The sequence below is a fragment of the Ptychodera flava genome, chromosome 8 (assembly GCF_041260155.1).
Source record: "Ptychodera flava strain L36383 chromosome 8, AS_Pfla_20210202, whole genome shotgun sequence".
Taxonomy (NCBI): domain Eukaryota; kingdom Metazoa; phylum Hemichordata; class Enteropneusta; family Ptychoderidae; genus Ptychodera; species Ptychodera flava.
In genome coordinates, this window is record NC_091935.1 from 15,201,163 (window position 1) to 15,219,001 (window position 17,839).

Consider the following 17,839-nt stretch of genomic DNA (forward strand, 5'->3'; position numbering starts at 1 on the left):
TTGGGTTCCGTCCATCCGTCCGTCCGTGCGTCCTTCCATCTGTCAGCTGCCGTTTCTCTGTTATCCCTGAGCCAATTTTTTTCAAACTGTGTGCAAGGATAAAGTACTCTGGCATACATATGCACGTCAGTTTATTTTGCAATACTATCCAATATGGTTGCCGGGTGGCCATTTTGTTACGATTTTTCATGTTTTTGAACCATAACTCAACTATCCCTGAACAGATTTCATTCAACTTGGCCCACAATCATTGTATTGCAGTGTGCATGTGCATCGCAAGTAATGGTGCGAGCGGGGACTGTGTCATCAGCGGTGACTTGTTATTGGCACTTAAGGTAGTGTGCATCTCGAAAGTGAAGGATTTAAACTTTTGCTCGAACTTTTCTCAGGGAATCTTTCAACCATTCTCTTTCAAAATCAAGAAGGAAAATTGGGGGTTTAATTCTTGAGAAAAAATTGGGCTATTGTGCAGCATTGAAGAAGCAGTTATCCATTGGGTAGCTGAATATTACCAATACAATTAAAGCAATACAAATAGACTCCCTAAGTCGCTGTGAATAGGGACATTGGACCAATCAGAGATAACCTTATTAGCATGTTGCACAGCAGCAGAAAAAATTACCCAACATTTACCTATATTTGAAATTCAAAATGGCCGCTGTCTTTGTGTTCAACAACTCTACGGAGAAAAATGAAATTTCAATTTTTGAAAAAATTAAGACAGTTAAAAGTTTACATACTCCAACAGCTGTAAAATTAATCTCAACAAGTGGTAGATAAGAAAAGAATTTTAAAAGAGAGTCAAAATATCTGTCTGTGGCACATTCTACCTTATGGGGTGCATATACAGTATATTGTATAGATATATTGCTCACAACAAAAAAAAGAACGAAATAGTGGTTAATATTTCATTTATTAGAATTATGTAGCATGTTGCTATGCAATCCTTGAAACCCCACCCCCGGCTAGAAGTGTTTTGACATACCTGGTGTATAAAAACGGAAAAAGGTTTCAATCCTACATAGTCATACAGTCATTATATAGTGTCACGAAAAATGCAAATCTAAGCAGGTAGAGAAGTCAATCGAAATTTAACGACTACCAATGGCATCACTATACTGATGAACTGCTACTTAGCAATTTACACTGTCTAAAATGGTCGTCTCGAGTCAGAAAACCAACCTACATTATCGAGTCTTTAATTTACGAGGTGTGGAACATGATTAACAGCTGTGGTGTACCACAGCCCAGCCAATTAGCCGGCTGTTAAGGTTCCAAGACAAGAAATCGACCTTTCAAAGCTAACGATTCTCTATTGGTTTATTAACCCCCGTAAATTATATATTTTCCGAAAGCCTAGATATAGGGGAACATTTTTGTTATCATAGTGTCACCATTGTTTACATAACTATCACGTGAGAGGTAATTTGCATAACCTTTCAAAAATCGGTTTTCCCTATGTTTTGTTTCAATGCTTTGAGATATATGGCTGAAATTTGTGTGAGTGCAAGCTGTGCCAGGGATCTTTAAAAAGTGTTTCAGAATTTTTTTTAACCTTCTTAAACAATTTTTATGCCAGAAAAACTTCCAAAGCAGCGAATTTAACCATAGTTAATTTATGTAAAATTGTACTAAAAAAGACTAAGCAAGATATAAAAAATCTGAGACATATTTTAGAAGAGCGTTGTGACAGCTGGTATTCCAGCAAGTTTGAGTCAGACATTTTGAAGTATTAAGACAAAACATAGGGAAAACAGATTTTTGAAAGGTTATGCACATTACCTGTCACGTGATAGTTATGTAAACAATGGTGACACTGTGGTTACCAAATTGTTCCCCTATATCTAGGCTTTAAGAAAATGTATAATTTAGGTGGGGGGGGGGGGGGTTCTGAGCTTATTAACCACCAGAGAATTGTTAGATTAAAAAGGTCAATTTCTTGTCTTGGAACCTTAATATTTGCAGATTGGAGAGGAGACCCTAGTATACGTCGCTTACGGCCTCCGATCCCACTCCATGGGGTTGGAGGCACGGAGGCCGTAAGCGACGTATAGGGTCTAGGCATATCGTGCCTATTGCGTTTATACCTTCTACACTCTACGGACTTGATAGGTTATAAAGACAACAGTCAGACGGTTTGGAGTGGAAATCTTTCTTTGAAATAGTCAAAATTGATAAAACAAAATTAATTGTATGTAACAAAGAAAGCAGTCCGACGGTTTAGAGTCGAAATCTTTGTTTGAATGTCTCATTCAAAATTGATAAAATACAATAAAATAAACCATTGCACAAAGAACCCCACCCAGAGGACTGACTCTTGTCCCCTGTGTCAAAATTTGAAAGTCATCTGAACACGATTGGAACTAATTTGGGATAATTGGATGGTGAAGTAATGTCCATTTCATCTACAAATGTAACCTCATCTGCTTACGTTACACACTTGTTTTTATGAGTAATTTGTAATATTGCAACATTCAACTATAGGACACCTAAAATTTTTGAGAAATTTGAAAAATTTGAAAATCCAATTATCCCAAATTAGTTCCAATCGTGTTTCTGGCTTTCATCAATAATGACATGGCATGCAGCCGAGTTATAAATGCTGACTTTTATGCTAGAGCAGTAGGCACCATAGGTTGTGAGTTAGAACCAGATAGAAAAATCGCTGAATGGCAATATCGCTTAGAGGGAGACAATACTAATTTAGTTGTCAACAATATATTTCAAGTTTGTGAAGCGGAACACCAATGAGTCAACAACAGAGAGTATAATGGGCAATACGGTATTGCTCATACTTTACTTTATACAAAGTGTATTATCCCATATGATGGCTATTCAGAGTTGAGGTTTCAAAGCATAGGAGACAGTATACTACCAATCAGTTTTTGCACTTTCACTGAAAAGATCATCATCGATCAAAACAAGTTTATAACGCGCCAAAATGTTATTCTCAGAGGCACGGTTGAGTCAGTGTCGATTCTATGCCTTAGCAAACAAATGAATCTTGAAGCTGTTCACAGTGGATGTTTGTCGAGTGTCACAATTGGTAAGGTTTTTCAAAGTCATGGAGCTACACAGATAAGAAAGCTCTTCCTCTATATGTTTTGAGCCTATACTGAGGTGCGCAAGACTGATTTTCGATTCGGAGTGCAATACACGACCCCGGGTACACGACCAACGTGAAATTCAAACAAATTCTGATTTTGCCGGGAAATTGTGTGATACCAGTAGCATTTATTCTTCTACCAACTTTGAAAAATCTGTCGAATTTTATAATCCGAGAAAAATTCCACATCCTGATCCGACCATCACTTCTCCCTAAATCTGATGAAGCACTTTGAAACTAAGTATGAATATTCCTCCGAGTAAACTTGGTTGATTTTCTTCAAATTGTGGTGAACTTCCAAATTTTTTTTGTCATTTCTTCCTTTTCCTGGTCAAGAAATCTTTTATTGAAATTGCTTATCCATTTGCTTTGAAATTTGTTCTGAAGGTTCTCAGGGATAATCTGTATCAGTTTTGTTCAAATTGTGACAAAACCTGCAAGATTGTATTTTTGGGACAAATTTTGCTGTTTTTGGTCAAACAACAATCCCAGTCTTGAATTCCCTTGTCAAATTGGAAAATCTTTAGAACCGCTGCACATTTATGGTGTGAAGATGTATGCTAAACTGTAGGCCTAAATGGGAATTTGTTCAAATGAAGTCACCATTTACCAAAAGTATGCTAATGAGCAGCAAAAGTGTAAACTTGGTGAAAATCTTAATAACTGGAAGTCGGAATTTTACATGTTGGTGATGATTTGTTCAGAAACACTATCAAATACCTCCAAGCAATTAATGTTTGTTTTCTTAAATGATACTGCATGATGAATTACCAAATATTGTTTACATTAATTCCATGCAGTACAATATCACAGGAGGACATCTTTACCTTGATGTGGTAGATTGTATCACCAATTTTGATGTACCATTCTGCATGGTGTTGTATATATGTGTGTGTCCATTGCAAGAGTTGTATTTCATTTTGCAAAATATTTACAAGATATTTCTGTCTTAAAATGATTTTAAGATACAGCTGTCTATGTCAGACTTATTATCAGAGAGATCAAACAACTGATCGATATATGTTGATAAGAAATATTGATCAGGACTCCAGAATGTCACTAATTGTGTACCCGAAAAACTTAAAGTCCATTTCATATTTTTTGTAAAGTTTGTTAATTTGATCCTTTGTGAGTTCACTGAAGTATCTTCTCACGGTGTTCAGAGAAGAACTATTTGTCCTGTGCGGAACGATATTGGGAAAGTGTACTATTTTGCTCGCATTTATTTTTGAAATAATGTAGTCTGCATCCTCGTTCTAGGTTTCGTAATTTCCGATGATGTCATATTTGATAGCACATGGTTGACAATAACGATACATTAGATTCCAGTGCGGATTATAGTTGTGTTGGTCAATTCTTATTAGATATTGGACAAATTCGCTGAATGTAATTTTCTTATCTTTTGATTTCACTCTAAGTAATCGCTTGACCTTAGGAACGTAACTGTTCACGAACGATCGCTCTGGTTTTTCTACAAATTTGTCCCTGTAGGCGGATAGTACCCGAGAAAACGGGTGTCGAGCCAACATAAATTTTGTGTTGTGTTTAAGGCGGTACTCTCTTTCCTTTTGACCGTATGACTGGAGACTTTTACTTGTACACCATTCCAATCTCTGAAGTGTCTCTGAAGGCTCCCTTGAGAACCAGCAATACCCTATTCCAGTTCGAGTTGGCGACCTTTGCAAGCGGGCAGCACAAGACGCGACGCTTGTCGTCCACCAAGAGATTCCTGGTGGAGTTTGTTCCGCTGAACATTTTTGGATGGTTCTCGCAAAGGTACTGATGGAGAAATAACGAGAAGACAGAATACAAGAAAAGTGTCTGTCCTCTCTCATCGCAATGCCAGAAATCTTATTCACAATGTTGATACTCTCAGGTGCAACTTAACAAAATAAGTGCTGCAATGTGTCCATTCTCTTTTCAAAGACATTAGAAACAAGCGTACATACTCATATTTTTAAACAAACAGCTGTTTTGGTAAATGAATTATTATACTTATAAGAAAAATAAAATAATCTGTATTTAATATGAGTATTTCGGTGAAATCAAGAGAAAATCAATCAGTACGTAGGATTTATAAACCATCATAGTTTTACTTGATGTCATCATTGAGACATTCAAGTGACAGAAAAGTGGCAACTCTGGAATGTTTGAACAAATCAATGTTTCCTGTGAACGTGAAACCAGTGACACGACATTATAGTTTAAAAAGAGTTTTCGGAAAATTTCACATTGTGGGAAAAACAGCAGTGCTGGTTATAATTCATCAAATCAATGGTCGATAAAAATGACAATAAAACTTAATAGCAGCTGTCTAGCATGTGAAGAATTTACAGTGAGTGACACTTGATAACGCTCAACGACAAGGCTAGTCTTGTAAACAAACCCCATTGCTGTGACTCTCTTTTTCAATGCTTTTCAGCAAATGCATAGCTGTGATTCTGCTGCAATTTTCATTCAAAATACGAAAACATCCTGATACTTTTTCATCGAAAATAAGTACTAAAAGTACTGATATTTACATCCATGGGGTGACCGTTCTTCGTAAGTTCAACCATGAAAAGTGATTGCTGACCACATCCCGTTTTATGATCTGGTCTGCAAATTATACCATACACATACAAAGATAATGGCAAAATATTATACCCATTTAGACTGTGGCTAACTAAGGTTTTCAGAGAGACAAAAATATGCATTATGGCTTCAGCAAGCAACTTTCCTCACAAGTTTTATGTCTTGGGTGAAGCCCTTCGACGTCGTTTTCGACGTCATAGTAGATGCTTAAATGTAGATGTAAAATATCCATGCGCGCACTGCTATATTGACTTTCGTTAAAACCTGTTTAATGCTGGTCGATGATATGGTAAAATTGTTTGAGAATGCCATGCATGTGACTAAATGTCATATATTGTTAACTGTGAAGAGGCATATAATAAAAGTATTATGGGTTTATGTGCCCTCGCAGCAGGAGACAATTTGTCCTCGTGGCGTCGGGCAAATTGTCACCTGCTCTCGGGCACATAAACCCATGTATTCAGGCAATAATATATATTATTCATCACATATATAGAATAGACAACAAGATTTAAAGCCCCAATAGCTGCGAATTTTATGCATTATTTTCATGATTTTATTTTAAACCAAAGTTGGTTCGTGTAAATATACTAACCGAAGGACATGTATAGTATCACTGCTCGCTGAGTTGGACCATGCCTACACGTTTTAACAGGTTAAATAATAAACGGCCGCACTCATAAAATGGCACCCACCAAAAAGTACAAAAAATACAGTATTTCCTGTACATACATATCGTGATAATACAAGAAACAAGCACGATGCCATTTACTTGAATACACAACACACAATGGCCAACATTTTGTTGTTGTAATATTCATTCTCTCTGTCACATGATTAGTTTTTGAAAATGGCAGTCTTTCAGTCTTTAATTGGTCTTATTCAAAGAAAACACTTGGAAAACCGGGGATATTTTGAGATCAGTTTGTAAGAAATTCGCAGCTATTGAGGCTTTAATTGTAAGTAGATACAAGGATTTGGTATATATAAATTTTCAGAGTGATTCACTTAAATCTGAAAATTCATATGTTCAAACAAAATACAAAAACAGACATCTGAATCTCGTAAGTTTCCAGCTTGTCTTCCATATTCATTGTCTACTTAATAGTTTCATGCATGAAACGATAGTTTTTTCATGTGGTCTCCCAAAGACCTTATTTTCTATAGCCTTGGGCTGACTCTCTCGAACTTTTGAAAATGACTTTTAAGACTTAAAGCGACCAGAAAACTGGTGATATTTTCACACACCATAGCTTGTCAAAAGACGATCAATTCCATCGGGCATTTTGCAAAATATTTACATTTTAAGATACGGTTGTCCACGTTAGACTCATTATTAGAGAGATCAAACAACTGATCGATATAAGCTAGCTAATGTTGATAAAAATATTGATCAGGACTCCAGAAGGTCGCTAATTTTGTACCCGAAAAACTTAAAGTCGAGTTCATATTTTTTGTAAAGTTTGTTAATTTGATCCTTGGTGAGTTCACTGAAGTATCTTCTCACGGTGTTCAGAGAAGAACTATTTGTCCTGTGCGGAACGATATTGGGAAAGTGTACTATTTTGCTCGCATTTATTTTTGAAATAATGTAGTCCGCATCCTCGTTCAAGGTTTCGTAATTTCCGATGATGTCATATTTGGTAGCACATGGTTGACAAAAGCGATACATTAGATTCCAGTGCGGATTATAGTTGTGTTGGTCAATTCTTATTAGATATTGGACAAATTCGCTGAATGTAATTTTCTTATCTTTTGATTTCACTCCAAGTAATCGCTTGACCTTAGGAACGTAACTGTTCACGAACGATCGCTCTGGTTTTTCCACAAATTTGTCCCTGTAGGCGGACAGTATCCGAGAAAACGGGTGTCGAGCGAACATAAATTTTGTATAGTGTTTAAGGCGGTACTCTCTTTCCTTTTGACCGTATGACTGGAGACTTTTAAGACGATACTTGTACACCACACCAATCTTTGAAGTGTCTTTGAAGGCCCCCTTGAGAACCAGAAATACCCTTCTCCAGTTCGAGTTGGCGACCTTTGCAAGCGGGCAGTACAAGACGCGATGTTTGTCGTCCACCAAAAGATTCCTAGTAGGGTGTGTTCCGCCGAACCATGCCGGAAAATGCCGAGAGAGTTTGACCGGTTAAGAAGGGCTTGACTACGCAGTTTCTGCGTAGTGAAGCTTCATTACGTATTCATGGTGACCCCTGGCCAGCTGTCAATAACTTTGGGGGCTTTTGTCTTTTGGCCTGCTTTGCATATGCGTCGTTGGACACGACCTGCCAATCACCCAGGTAGTCAATTAAACTATTAATTGACTGTTTACCGACCCAATTAACTCTATCCAGCAGTATCAGTCATATTTTAATCGCGTGGCACGGGTGGGCACAACGTAGGAACGCGTGTATTTCTGTGTGTACGTTTCACTTGTGGTGTTGTTTGTACCATCGTGTGTCCTTGTTTCACCTATAGCATTACCTTCAAGGTGACAGGCTTACTATTAATGTTCAGTATCATTGCACCGAGTTCTGCCCACGGTGAAAACCACCTGTTTTGCCTACTAATTACTGCCCGTCGCTGCCCGTCCTGAATGTAGCCTATCTATAGCTACAGTAATCACATAAATCATTTATCAGTTTTGATATATACTCCTAAATTGTAAGTTTGATCAAAATCGAGACCACATTCAAGGGCTATGCAGACTGTCCATGTAAGCACACACAGTGACAACATGGAGGTAGTAGAAGAAGGCGGCAAACACCTACTCACCAAGCACATCGAATCGGCGAAAAGAAGCATAAAAAGCTAGGCTTATCGCCAAAACAAACGCGCCAAGCGCTAACAAAAACCCATACCAAGCGGCCCTTTTCAGGGCCACCAAATACTCCAAAAAGGGAACTACCAAAAAATACGATAAGATGACATAGAACACACAAATACTTAAAAGAAATAACAAAAATCGTACACATAACAAACAACTGAAACACAACATTAAATACAAAATAAACAATCACAGTAACGTAACAGAAAACATGGCCGTGGAAATAAATCAGCTATTTCCAAAGAAAAGCCGACAACAACATGAAATTCAACAACAACCTATCATCGCTCAAACTATGAACACCGAAAAATAGTACTAGGCAAAAGCCTTAAAATTCATTCGGACACCAACAAAACCAAACAGAATAAAACCACCTCAGGATTTCAACAAATAAAGTCGTATAATGTGACTACGCTACATCGTGAGACACAAACAATCGCAACAACACCAATTCAAAGAAAAGTCAAATTGGACTCCACGAACAACAAAAAAACAAAAACTTGAAAGCTATCTGAAGCTGCTAAACTCGCACTTCTAGAGATACCCTTTCAAACAAGGAAACAAAACATGTCGCGTGCCAAAAGAATCGCGATAAACCAGCTTGCAAACATTGGACAAATTTTGGGAAAATAACCCTTCGACAAGGGTCGGTTTTTCGTTATTGTCAACACAAACGATTACGTACTCGAATGCGAAAGGCAATTACGTAACACTCAGTATTATACACAACAAGCCAGAACAAACAGTAAACAAAGTAAATGAACTATTAATTAAAATGTACGAGAACAAGCACGTCATTCAGGATACTTGTAAGTATCTTGATCCAATAAACATAAAATCCGTACCCCGCAGTGGTACTTATTGCCTAAAAATTCACAAACCTCCGCAAAAATCTAAAAGACACACCAGTCAAAACAAAATTTACCGAAGTAAAGAAATATAGAACAAACAAACCGAACCACCAAACGGACTCACAACGTGACCAAAATTAATATACTTGCCTCGCTAATCGGAAAGCAAGACCACTAAAATGCACTAAAATAAATTTTCACAAACACAAACTAAGGAAAGAATCTACACTGCGACTGATGAGAAACCACACTCGGGTTTCGAAACGCAAGCGTCAAAGGGCGACTCTATCAACTTTTGTAACAACATAGGTCCGGCTGCGTCTCGCCATAAGCTTTCCCCACACAAACAAAACATTACCGTACACACTAATCCAAACTTCTCTACAAATATCCAAAGCGAAACAAACATTTCATTAACACAAACAATCGGATAAGAATGTAGGAACACATTTTCGAAACGAATCAAACACAAACTCGACACAAAAACATTTAGGATAGGATAGGATAGGTGGGGAGCCTGTTTCACATTTTTTACATCTCGCTATACTGTCTATGATTCTAAAAATAAAGTCATCTGCCACTTTTTCTGTATACGCGGTTTGGCAAAACTCATCTCTTCAATCGAAAGTCGGGCGATTTCATGGTTCTTTGGGGCACTTAAGTGTACGTCGAGCTTAAGGAATGTAGTTACATTCGCGATGTTTTATTCGAAAATTATTTATTCCTTCAAGGGCAAATGCACATAATTTATGCTGTTGGAAATACCGGCCGCTCATAAACAAGACAATAAACTCAATATATGTGCATTTTTACTTATATTGTCAAAGTACCACCGACACCCACAAAAAACCAAATGGTTCAGTCCAGGTATTTGCAACTCTGCCATCCGACTGGTCAACAGGAAATCAACCATAGGTGTCTTTTGGCACGCGTATACGCCAGTCACCTAGGCGACGGTAATCTGCACCACTTATCACCATCGGGAAGGTACTCCTCCCCATATACCACTGGTGATCCCACCCTCAAGGCACTGCGTCATTCGACCAAGCATTGTTATTGTAATTTCCTGCATAAAATTAACAGCGAGGTCAACCGGTCAAACTCTCTCGGCATTTTCTCTCATGAGTTTTGGATGATTCTCGCAAACACGTTCAATGAGCTGACTTCTCTCCCTATACACGGCAGGTGTATCCTACAATTTATGAAACAGAGAAACGTTCACATGTTAATTGTAGGACCTGGATGGCAAGAGTTTATGATTTGTGACATTTCAGCATCTTTCAAACGACGAAGTATTAACACCAGGTTTCCACACCGAGAGCAGATATGTTTAGGTGTTTAGAACATAATAGTGCATCGTTAGATCTTATGAGGAGAGGTAAAAATAAGGTTAAAAATCTGAGGGTTCGAACCAAGTTGTCAGAAATTTACCGATTTTTATGCAGGAAATATTCATAAGACTATAGCAAAAATCCTTAAATTCTTGGGAAATAGTTTCAGTTTTACCGTCCGACCAAGCACCTTAGGCAAAACCTCAAGCTACTGTACTGCAACTAAGGTCTGCCTATGCCGAAAGTATATTGTCGAGCCCTCTGAGGTCAGAAAAATCTAAATGCTCCTCCCACATTAACAGCCCGGTTCCCTACATCTCTTGACAGCTTGGTTCTATGTACCACTTTTAAAAATAATAAATCTTCGTTTATCACACTACTACTTCAGTAATAGGGCGAAAACGTTGACTTGACTGTTGTTCAAACGATTGGGCCCCTGGCAGGTAAGCTTATATAAAAGATAAGAGTAGGCATAAACAAATATTGTGTGTTTTATGAACACAAGGTGCCAATCATAAACTCTTATTTACAACCCTTGATAGCAAGAGCTGGTTTGTACAAACATAGTTTCAGACTACATCAAACGGCTTAATCAATAGTCAAGTGGCCAGGGGTGTAACATGGGGTGATGGTCCAGGAAAGTTCTTGTCGGTTTTTGAACTTATTTAATGTTTTGTTTACTTCGGCGAGACGCATAAAAACAGTAAAAATTGGCAAAACCACGCGTGATTTTTGAAAGGCGAAACAAAAAGTTAAGGAACGGAGACTTTTAAGTAGTGTATAGGTTGGGTTACCGGAAACACTTTTGGCCTAATCATTTTGATAGGGCATGCATGTAATCCAGTCAGTGCGTAGAGGTCAGGGTTTTATCACCTGAGTGGCTTCTCGACTCAAAGGTCATCGTCGAGTCTGTATCATTGCGTCACATTCTATTAAAACATACTCACCAAGAAACATGCTATCGCTGTGAAAATATGTCAAATGCAAACATACGTGTTTACGGAAACCTCTCCGGTCTTTGTCAAAGGCATCTTTACGCAGCATCGGTATCACTGACTCAACGCGGGTGAACTCAATATAGCCGGATTTAATGGAAACATGAACACAATAATCCAAGCCAAAACATCTCAAATCAAACAAACGTAAATGAAAGACATTTCCGACGGACAAGTCATTTGTAAATTTTTCTCAAGGGGGACTGAACATTTCGCTGAGCAGAGAAGAATTCCACCTCTGTTGCATATCTATAATTCATGTCTACAACCTGAACCTGTAGCAGAGTTCATAGCCCTGCGTACGATGCTGTGTGTTCCGCTACTGTGGTGAGCGGGGCTATTAGCTGTAGCGGAACACACAGCATCGTACGCAGGGCTACAGAGTTCACTTCTCATCCATCAATTGTATTAAATAACTGAAGAAGAGAACGACACGCAATGGCTCATTTTGTCATCTTAGTTCTAAATTATCGGACAAAAGTAATTTTTTTTTGTTTCAACATGTATCCTGGAACTGCAATACGGCAAGGGTTTGAGAACTTTGTTAAGCCCAGTGTTTAATATTCAAGCCAGCATTTTCGAAGATCCTGCTTATGAAGATAAGCAGGCCCGGTAGAGTTGGTTGGTTGGTCTGAAGTAGGGTCGGTTGGATAATTATGAAAACTACCATTCTTACCCTCCTTTTGTTGTAGTGAAAAAAATCGCGTTGTTGACGATGATGATTACGATATAACAACAACAACAACAACAACAATACAACAATAATAATAGTTTTTGTTGTTATCGTTGTCGTTGCTTTGCCGTTGTTGCTACTTCGTTTTTTGCTCCTGTAGGATATCAGTTTATATTATGCGATAAATTTCGAATTCGAAACATCATCTTACGTTGTAAATGTAAATAATATGACAAAAAGTCACTGCTGGTGTTCTGCTTCTCGTTGTTTACAATCAACGTAGTACCTACTTACAGTTCTGTTGTTATGATAGATCAATCCTTTGGTTTCGTTTCTAGTCAATGCGATGCCAGAACTAGCTTCCGACGTTGTCAAGTTGAAATAAACGTGTGTATTAACACCTCGTGTCTGGTTTCCTTTTTCGACTTTCCACTGTAGTTGCGTCACAGCTTGATCTTCGTTTCTCTTTACACCTATCCAATGCAAACGAACAAAGGGAAAGAACGGTCGTGATCTATCATAGAAATCACAATATAGTTAAGCTATAGTCATGTCACTTTCTGTTCTGTTTCTGTACTGGTCTGTTGCTTTTTGCTTTGAATCCCCCATTCCACCCCTCCTCCCGAAGAATCTATGATCAGTAACTGCGATGTACACAATGAAAATTTCCCAATCTAAAATAGCGCCGTGAACACACATTCGCAATGCTCTGTCAATTACTTTTCTCTACATCTGAAAACATTATCCAGTCAACACTGGGTAACTGATAAATTTTTGAAGCGAACAGGTCTGGATGTTCGGAAAGCGAATGTGTCTGTGTTCCCCGAGATACGCTTTACGTCTACTCACCGATGACTCCCTGATGAAACACGACCATTGCAACGGTTGCTGCAGTCAGGCAACAAAGCAGCTTGATGATTGTATATCGACTGCGCACCATCAAGGGCATTTTTACAAGGCTGGGGAAGAGAAGAAATCGAGTGACGATTTGACGAGTTGATCATGGCATGTCACTTTTCGTTGTGAGATATACATAAAACATACAGACATACAGACGCCACCGACTCACCATATAAGCTCTTTTTGGTATTTATATACATTTCAAATATGAGCTAAAAATGTGCATGCTAAAATAGAGACCCCTGCCATAGGGTACCCAGAGATCAAGTTGTTGTTGTCGGTATTTTTTTATGTTTATATTGGTTGTGTTGTTGTTGTTGTTAAAAATAAAATTCAATGAACATTAATTACTGTGTTGTTGTTGTTGTTGTTGTTGTTGTTGTTGTTGTTGTTTCAAACGTAATGTAGAAACACTACAAGGACGCCATCATTATTTGATCCGCTGCAACTCGCTCCCAACGTACTCTCTCTCTTCATACATCAAAAGAGTGTGCGTATGGAGAGAGTAATTCGACAGTGATTCATCGTACCTGAAAATCAAATATGGAAGACAAAGACGCCAGACATGACTAGATATCTGTTTAATAAATGTTTTTTTGAAATATAAAATGACCCGGAAAAATCTCCGCAAACTATGGCTGTTTGTTAAAACCATATGGAACACTCTGAGCTGGCATGTCGTGTTTTTTTTTCTGGTGCAAGTGTGAAACCTGTGGATTAATATGATGTTACGTGATCTACAAGCACGCAATATTCATGTTGTGTGTGTTGATGTATAACTGGAATTAAGTTATCCGTAAAAATATTTATCCCCAAAATGTTCTACGTCATAAGATTACCGTTTACACATTTTGAGTCTCGCCATGGGCACCTGCGCATTGCATGTTACTTTTGCCTTTGCGGAATTATCTAAAATAGCACCTCGTGGTCAGGACGGTTCCACGCACATTCTTATGTATGGGAATTCAATATAAAATTGCGTGAAAATACGCAAAAGAAAACTAATGAAGCAATTCTCTCTTAACTAGCTAATTGCAGAGATATGATCACATTTTAAAATGTGTCGATGTATCACATAACCTTATATGCGTTTCTGATCACCAAACACTCGAAAAGCACACACCCACATACTTCTGTCTGTTATGTGTATTATGCAAAGATGATTTGGAATACTGATTTTTATCGGGAGACTGTTTAGTCGTTCGTAAGAATGTTTAATCCTTTCTGTCCGCTTTTGCTGCCTTTTTTCTCGCTCGGAAAGATGCCACCCTGAATCTTGTTCTACACCTTTTGAGCTTGCCCAGGGTACCAAATGGCCTGGGTACCCATGCAGTGAGCAGAAATGCCGTAATTGGGTTCAGTCTGTCTACCGTAACATGCAAATTCCAACTGTTGTTGTCGTACGGGTACGACTTAAAGCATGACCACTTCAAGTGAACCTCTGTCATTTTTTTTTCATTTGTCGCTCAGTAATGTTGGTATATGGACTTTGTCTCAATCACCACCGGTATTTGGATTTCAGGATTTCGTTTCTAAAAAGAGGTGAAGTTCCATGCAAATGGACAAATCCGACGCAATGCCTTGATTAAGTGATTAGTTTTAAGTGAAGCACATTGCATTTCCTTGACCGGCCTTTGAGGTTACATCGTTACAACTCTGGGGCGAGTTAATAGTCCTTTTAAATTTGCGAAAACAAGGATGGTGTGTAGTGTATACATGATGTTGACTTTGACAAACTGTTTGGAAAAGAATTAGCGGTACAATCTGATGGTGGCAATCTCGTTGAGGAGTCGTCATCGATCTACGCGATTTGCGTTACTGAAGTCTGTTCACACACATAGTAAAAATAACATTTTGTCCATGATCTGCAAGCACACAAACAGTCAGTTCAAAAGCTTCCAATTACAGAGAAATATAAATGCATAACGTCTTTTCTCGTTCCTTTTCGGCTCATGGTTCGACAAAGGAAAGCAGGTGTAAGCCTGAACAATTTGATATTAAACGTTAACTGACATGCGCAAATGTATCGTATAGTTTCACCCAGCATTTAGTTCATGTACAATGTGATCTGGGCCTAATTACATGTACAGTCGATAAGGCCTACTTACAGTCGAAAAGGGTTGTCCGTTTACCATAAATGTGGAAAGGAATAACTTCTTTCAAAAGTCACCGTGTCCAATCCGTGAGCTGTGTACATACAGTGGAATTTGCCGGCCGATCGTTTCACCAGTTGGTCATTGTCGGTTACATTTTAACTAGTAAGGTGTGGCCCATTTGATTTCGGGGGGGGGGGCTGAAGTAAATGGGTATGGCGACAATTCTTTTTTGTATCCACCCTGGTAGCAATATTTTCCCCAGAGGTTGCTTCGAAGTAATTTTTTACTAGTCGAGTAAAGCAGTTTTTTCGAAAATACGAGATCAATTAATTTTTGGAAGACAATAGAAACTCATTACCATAATAATTACATTTATTCTTATGCAAATTAGCCTACACTCTACCAGAAAATCCTGGGGAGAACACTAAAGCAGGTATACCAGTTTTTGATCTTGTATTGAGATCATCGTTTGTGTATAGATTAGTTTGATTTTTTGGTATGCTATTCATTTGTTGTTGTAAAGGCCGGTCAGTTTGTTTGTTATTTCTTGTGTGTTCTTGCAATATTTTGTTTTATTTTCATACATTTTAAGTAACAGTTCAGGTACTGAGTTGACTTTCGTGTGTATCACTTGAGTTGAATTTTATGTTTTATTATATAATATCTGTTATTCAGGTCAGCAACGTACCAGGCTAGGACAAAGGCGTAGCATTTCTTAGCAATGTGAATGCCATATTAGATAGACTTGATAATATGTTGCTTACTTTAGAGTTGATATCTTGCAAAGTCCATTTTTCATTTTTTTTGTCAATTTCTTTAGTTTTGTTTGAAAACAATCTTCTCTGCAGTCACTTGCCTGGTCGCTTTGAAAATTGGTTCAGAAGTAGACAGGAATGTTCTCTTTCAGTTTTGTTAAAATCATGGCAAAATTAGTGATTTTGGTCAAAATAAAAAAAAACTCTCAGAATCTGTTTATGCTCTTTCTTTGAAATCTAGTTGTATTGGGGTATTCTTATTATGAAGTTTAAAAATTATTGTAAAATTATCAGTATCATACATTTTTGGCAATTTTATCATTTTAGTCAACTATTACTATTTGTGTTTTCAAAGTGGAAATTTGTTTGTTGAACCTGTTGAACTCGCCTTGGCCTGCAGAGAGTTACCTGGGGATCTTCAAAGTATTGACTACACGGGACGTTTAGAGTTCGTTTGTACTACATAGACTTTATTTCTCTGTAGACAAACTTGACAGTTGCCATTGCCCAAGATACTCTTCTCCCATAATCTAAATGTCTTGGGTCCGCTGTGTTCCTCTCTCTCAAGCAACTATCCTCGAGCAACTATCTTTAAGCAACTATATTCGAGTAACTGCATTCGAGCAACTATATTCGTTGTATTGTTTATGGGATTTTAAACGTTATCTTTAAGGCGTGGCTTTGATCATACGATAGACATGAATTAAAGATAAATTGATACATCCAATCATAAATATCAGTGTCAAAATTAATATTCAAACGCCACTGTGACACGTTGCAAAACCATCACGTGAAATTGACTACCTTCATGATTTTTAATATAATTCAAATATTCTTGTTTTCATCCAGACTTCCGTAAACATCCTCGTAAAACGTAATTAGCGATATTGTGCGTTTGCCTCAAATATGTATATCGTCATATAATTGAGATCTTGTTGTTTTAACTGATAATTTTACTGTTGTCGATGACCGCTGGGTTCATTAACCTTTTTGTGGGATAAACCATCTCCGTAACACTCTCCGTCTTTCAAGCAATGCGTCCCGCATTGTTACCCATAAACTAGTTACATCTTAAAGTGTAAAGAAAGTTAGAAGTCGTACATTTACAATAAGTTGTCAAGTCTTTAAAAAAGTGAAAAATTACATATTAAATTCCTTCTTTACATCGAATTTTAAACGGCATAAAGATGGCCATCCTCGCAAACTGTGAGAAATATAAGTGCACTTTTTCATTTCCCTTACTTCGTCATCATCACATTGTCTTCTCATTATTACAATACCATCTATTCTTATATTGCACTTAAATACTTTCTTACAACTTAATTGCGCATATTCGTCATTATATGAGGCACAGTGGAATAATTTCACAAACAAAATAAGTAATATCGATGGTAATGACAGAAGTGGGTAACATGAAACGGAGGTTGATTTCTGCTTGTAATACCATATGACACCAGTTGGCTTGTATAAAAATATAATCTAAATAATTCAACTGGTAGGATTACATCATACACTTTGAGTTACACTGCGCCGGCTGCAATGTACACTCTCAATTAGTCATGTAAATCCATACCGTGACGAATTAAAATATGGATTTCTCAGTTGTTTTGTCAGCGATTTTTGCATTTTCGCTAGTTATATGATCAAAAGGAGTCTGAAGTGAAAAGTCAACTCTTTCTTGATTGGATGTAAGATTTTGAGAAATATAACCAGAAGAAAGACAATTCTTCATCT

The 17,839-nt window shown here is 37.7% G+C and overlaps 1 protein-coding gene across 1 annotated transcript; it reads right to left on the minus strand.

The window, feature by feature from the left end:
• Positions 1 to 2,578: 2,578 nt before the first annotated feature.
• LOC139138601 (uncharacterized) lies at positions 2,579 to 15,498 on the minus strand. Its single transcript, XM_070707037.1, has 5 exons — positions 15,363 to 15,498; positions 13,204 to 13,313; positions 12,649 to 12,827; positions 10,505 to 10,547; positions 2,579 to 4,885 (listed from the first exon to the last, which is right to left on the minus strand). The coding sequence occupies exons 2-5, from the start codon at positions 13,301 to 13,303 to the stop codon at positions 4,761 to 4,763; spliced, it is 447 nt and encodes a 148-aa protein (XP_070563138.1). The 5' UTR covers positions 13,304 to 13,313; positions 15,363 to 15,498; the 3' UTR covers positions 2,579 to 4,760.
• Positions 15,499 to 17,839: the final 2,341 nt, after the last annotated feature.

What these genes read in the sequence shown, in the direction of transcription:
- LOC139138601 (XM_070707037.1), bottom strand. Translation starts at nt 13,303, where the DNA reads ATGCCCTTGATGGTGCGCAGTCGATATACAATCATCAAGCTGCTTTGT. An exon ending in GTTTCATCAGGGAGTCATCG is followed by an intron (nt 12,828 to 13,203) that starts GTGAGTAGACGT and finishes TGCATTGGATAG; the next exon opens with GTGTAAAGAGAAACGAAGAT. An exon ending in TCTATCATAACAACAGAACT is followed by an intron (nt 10,548 to 12,648) that starts GTAAGTAGGTAC and finishes CATAAATTGTAG; the next exon opens with GATACACCTGCCGTGTATAG.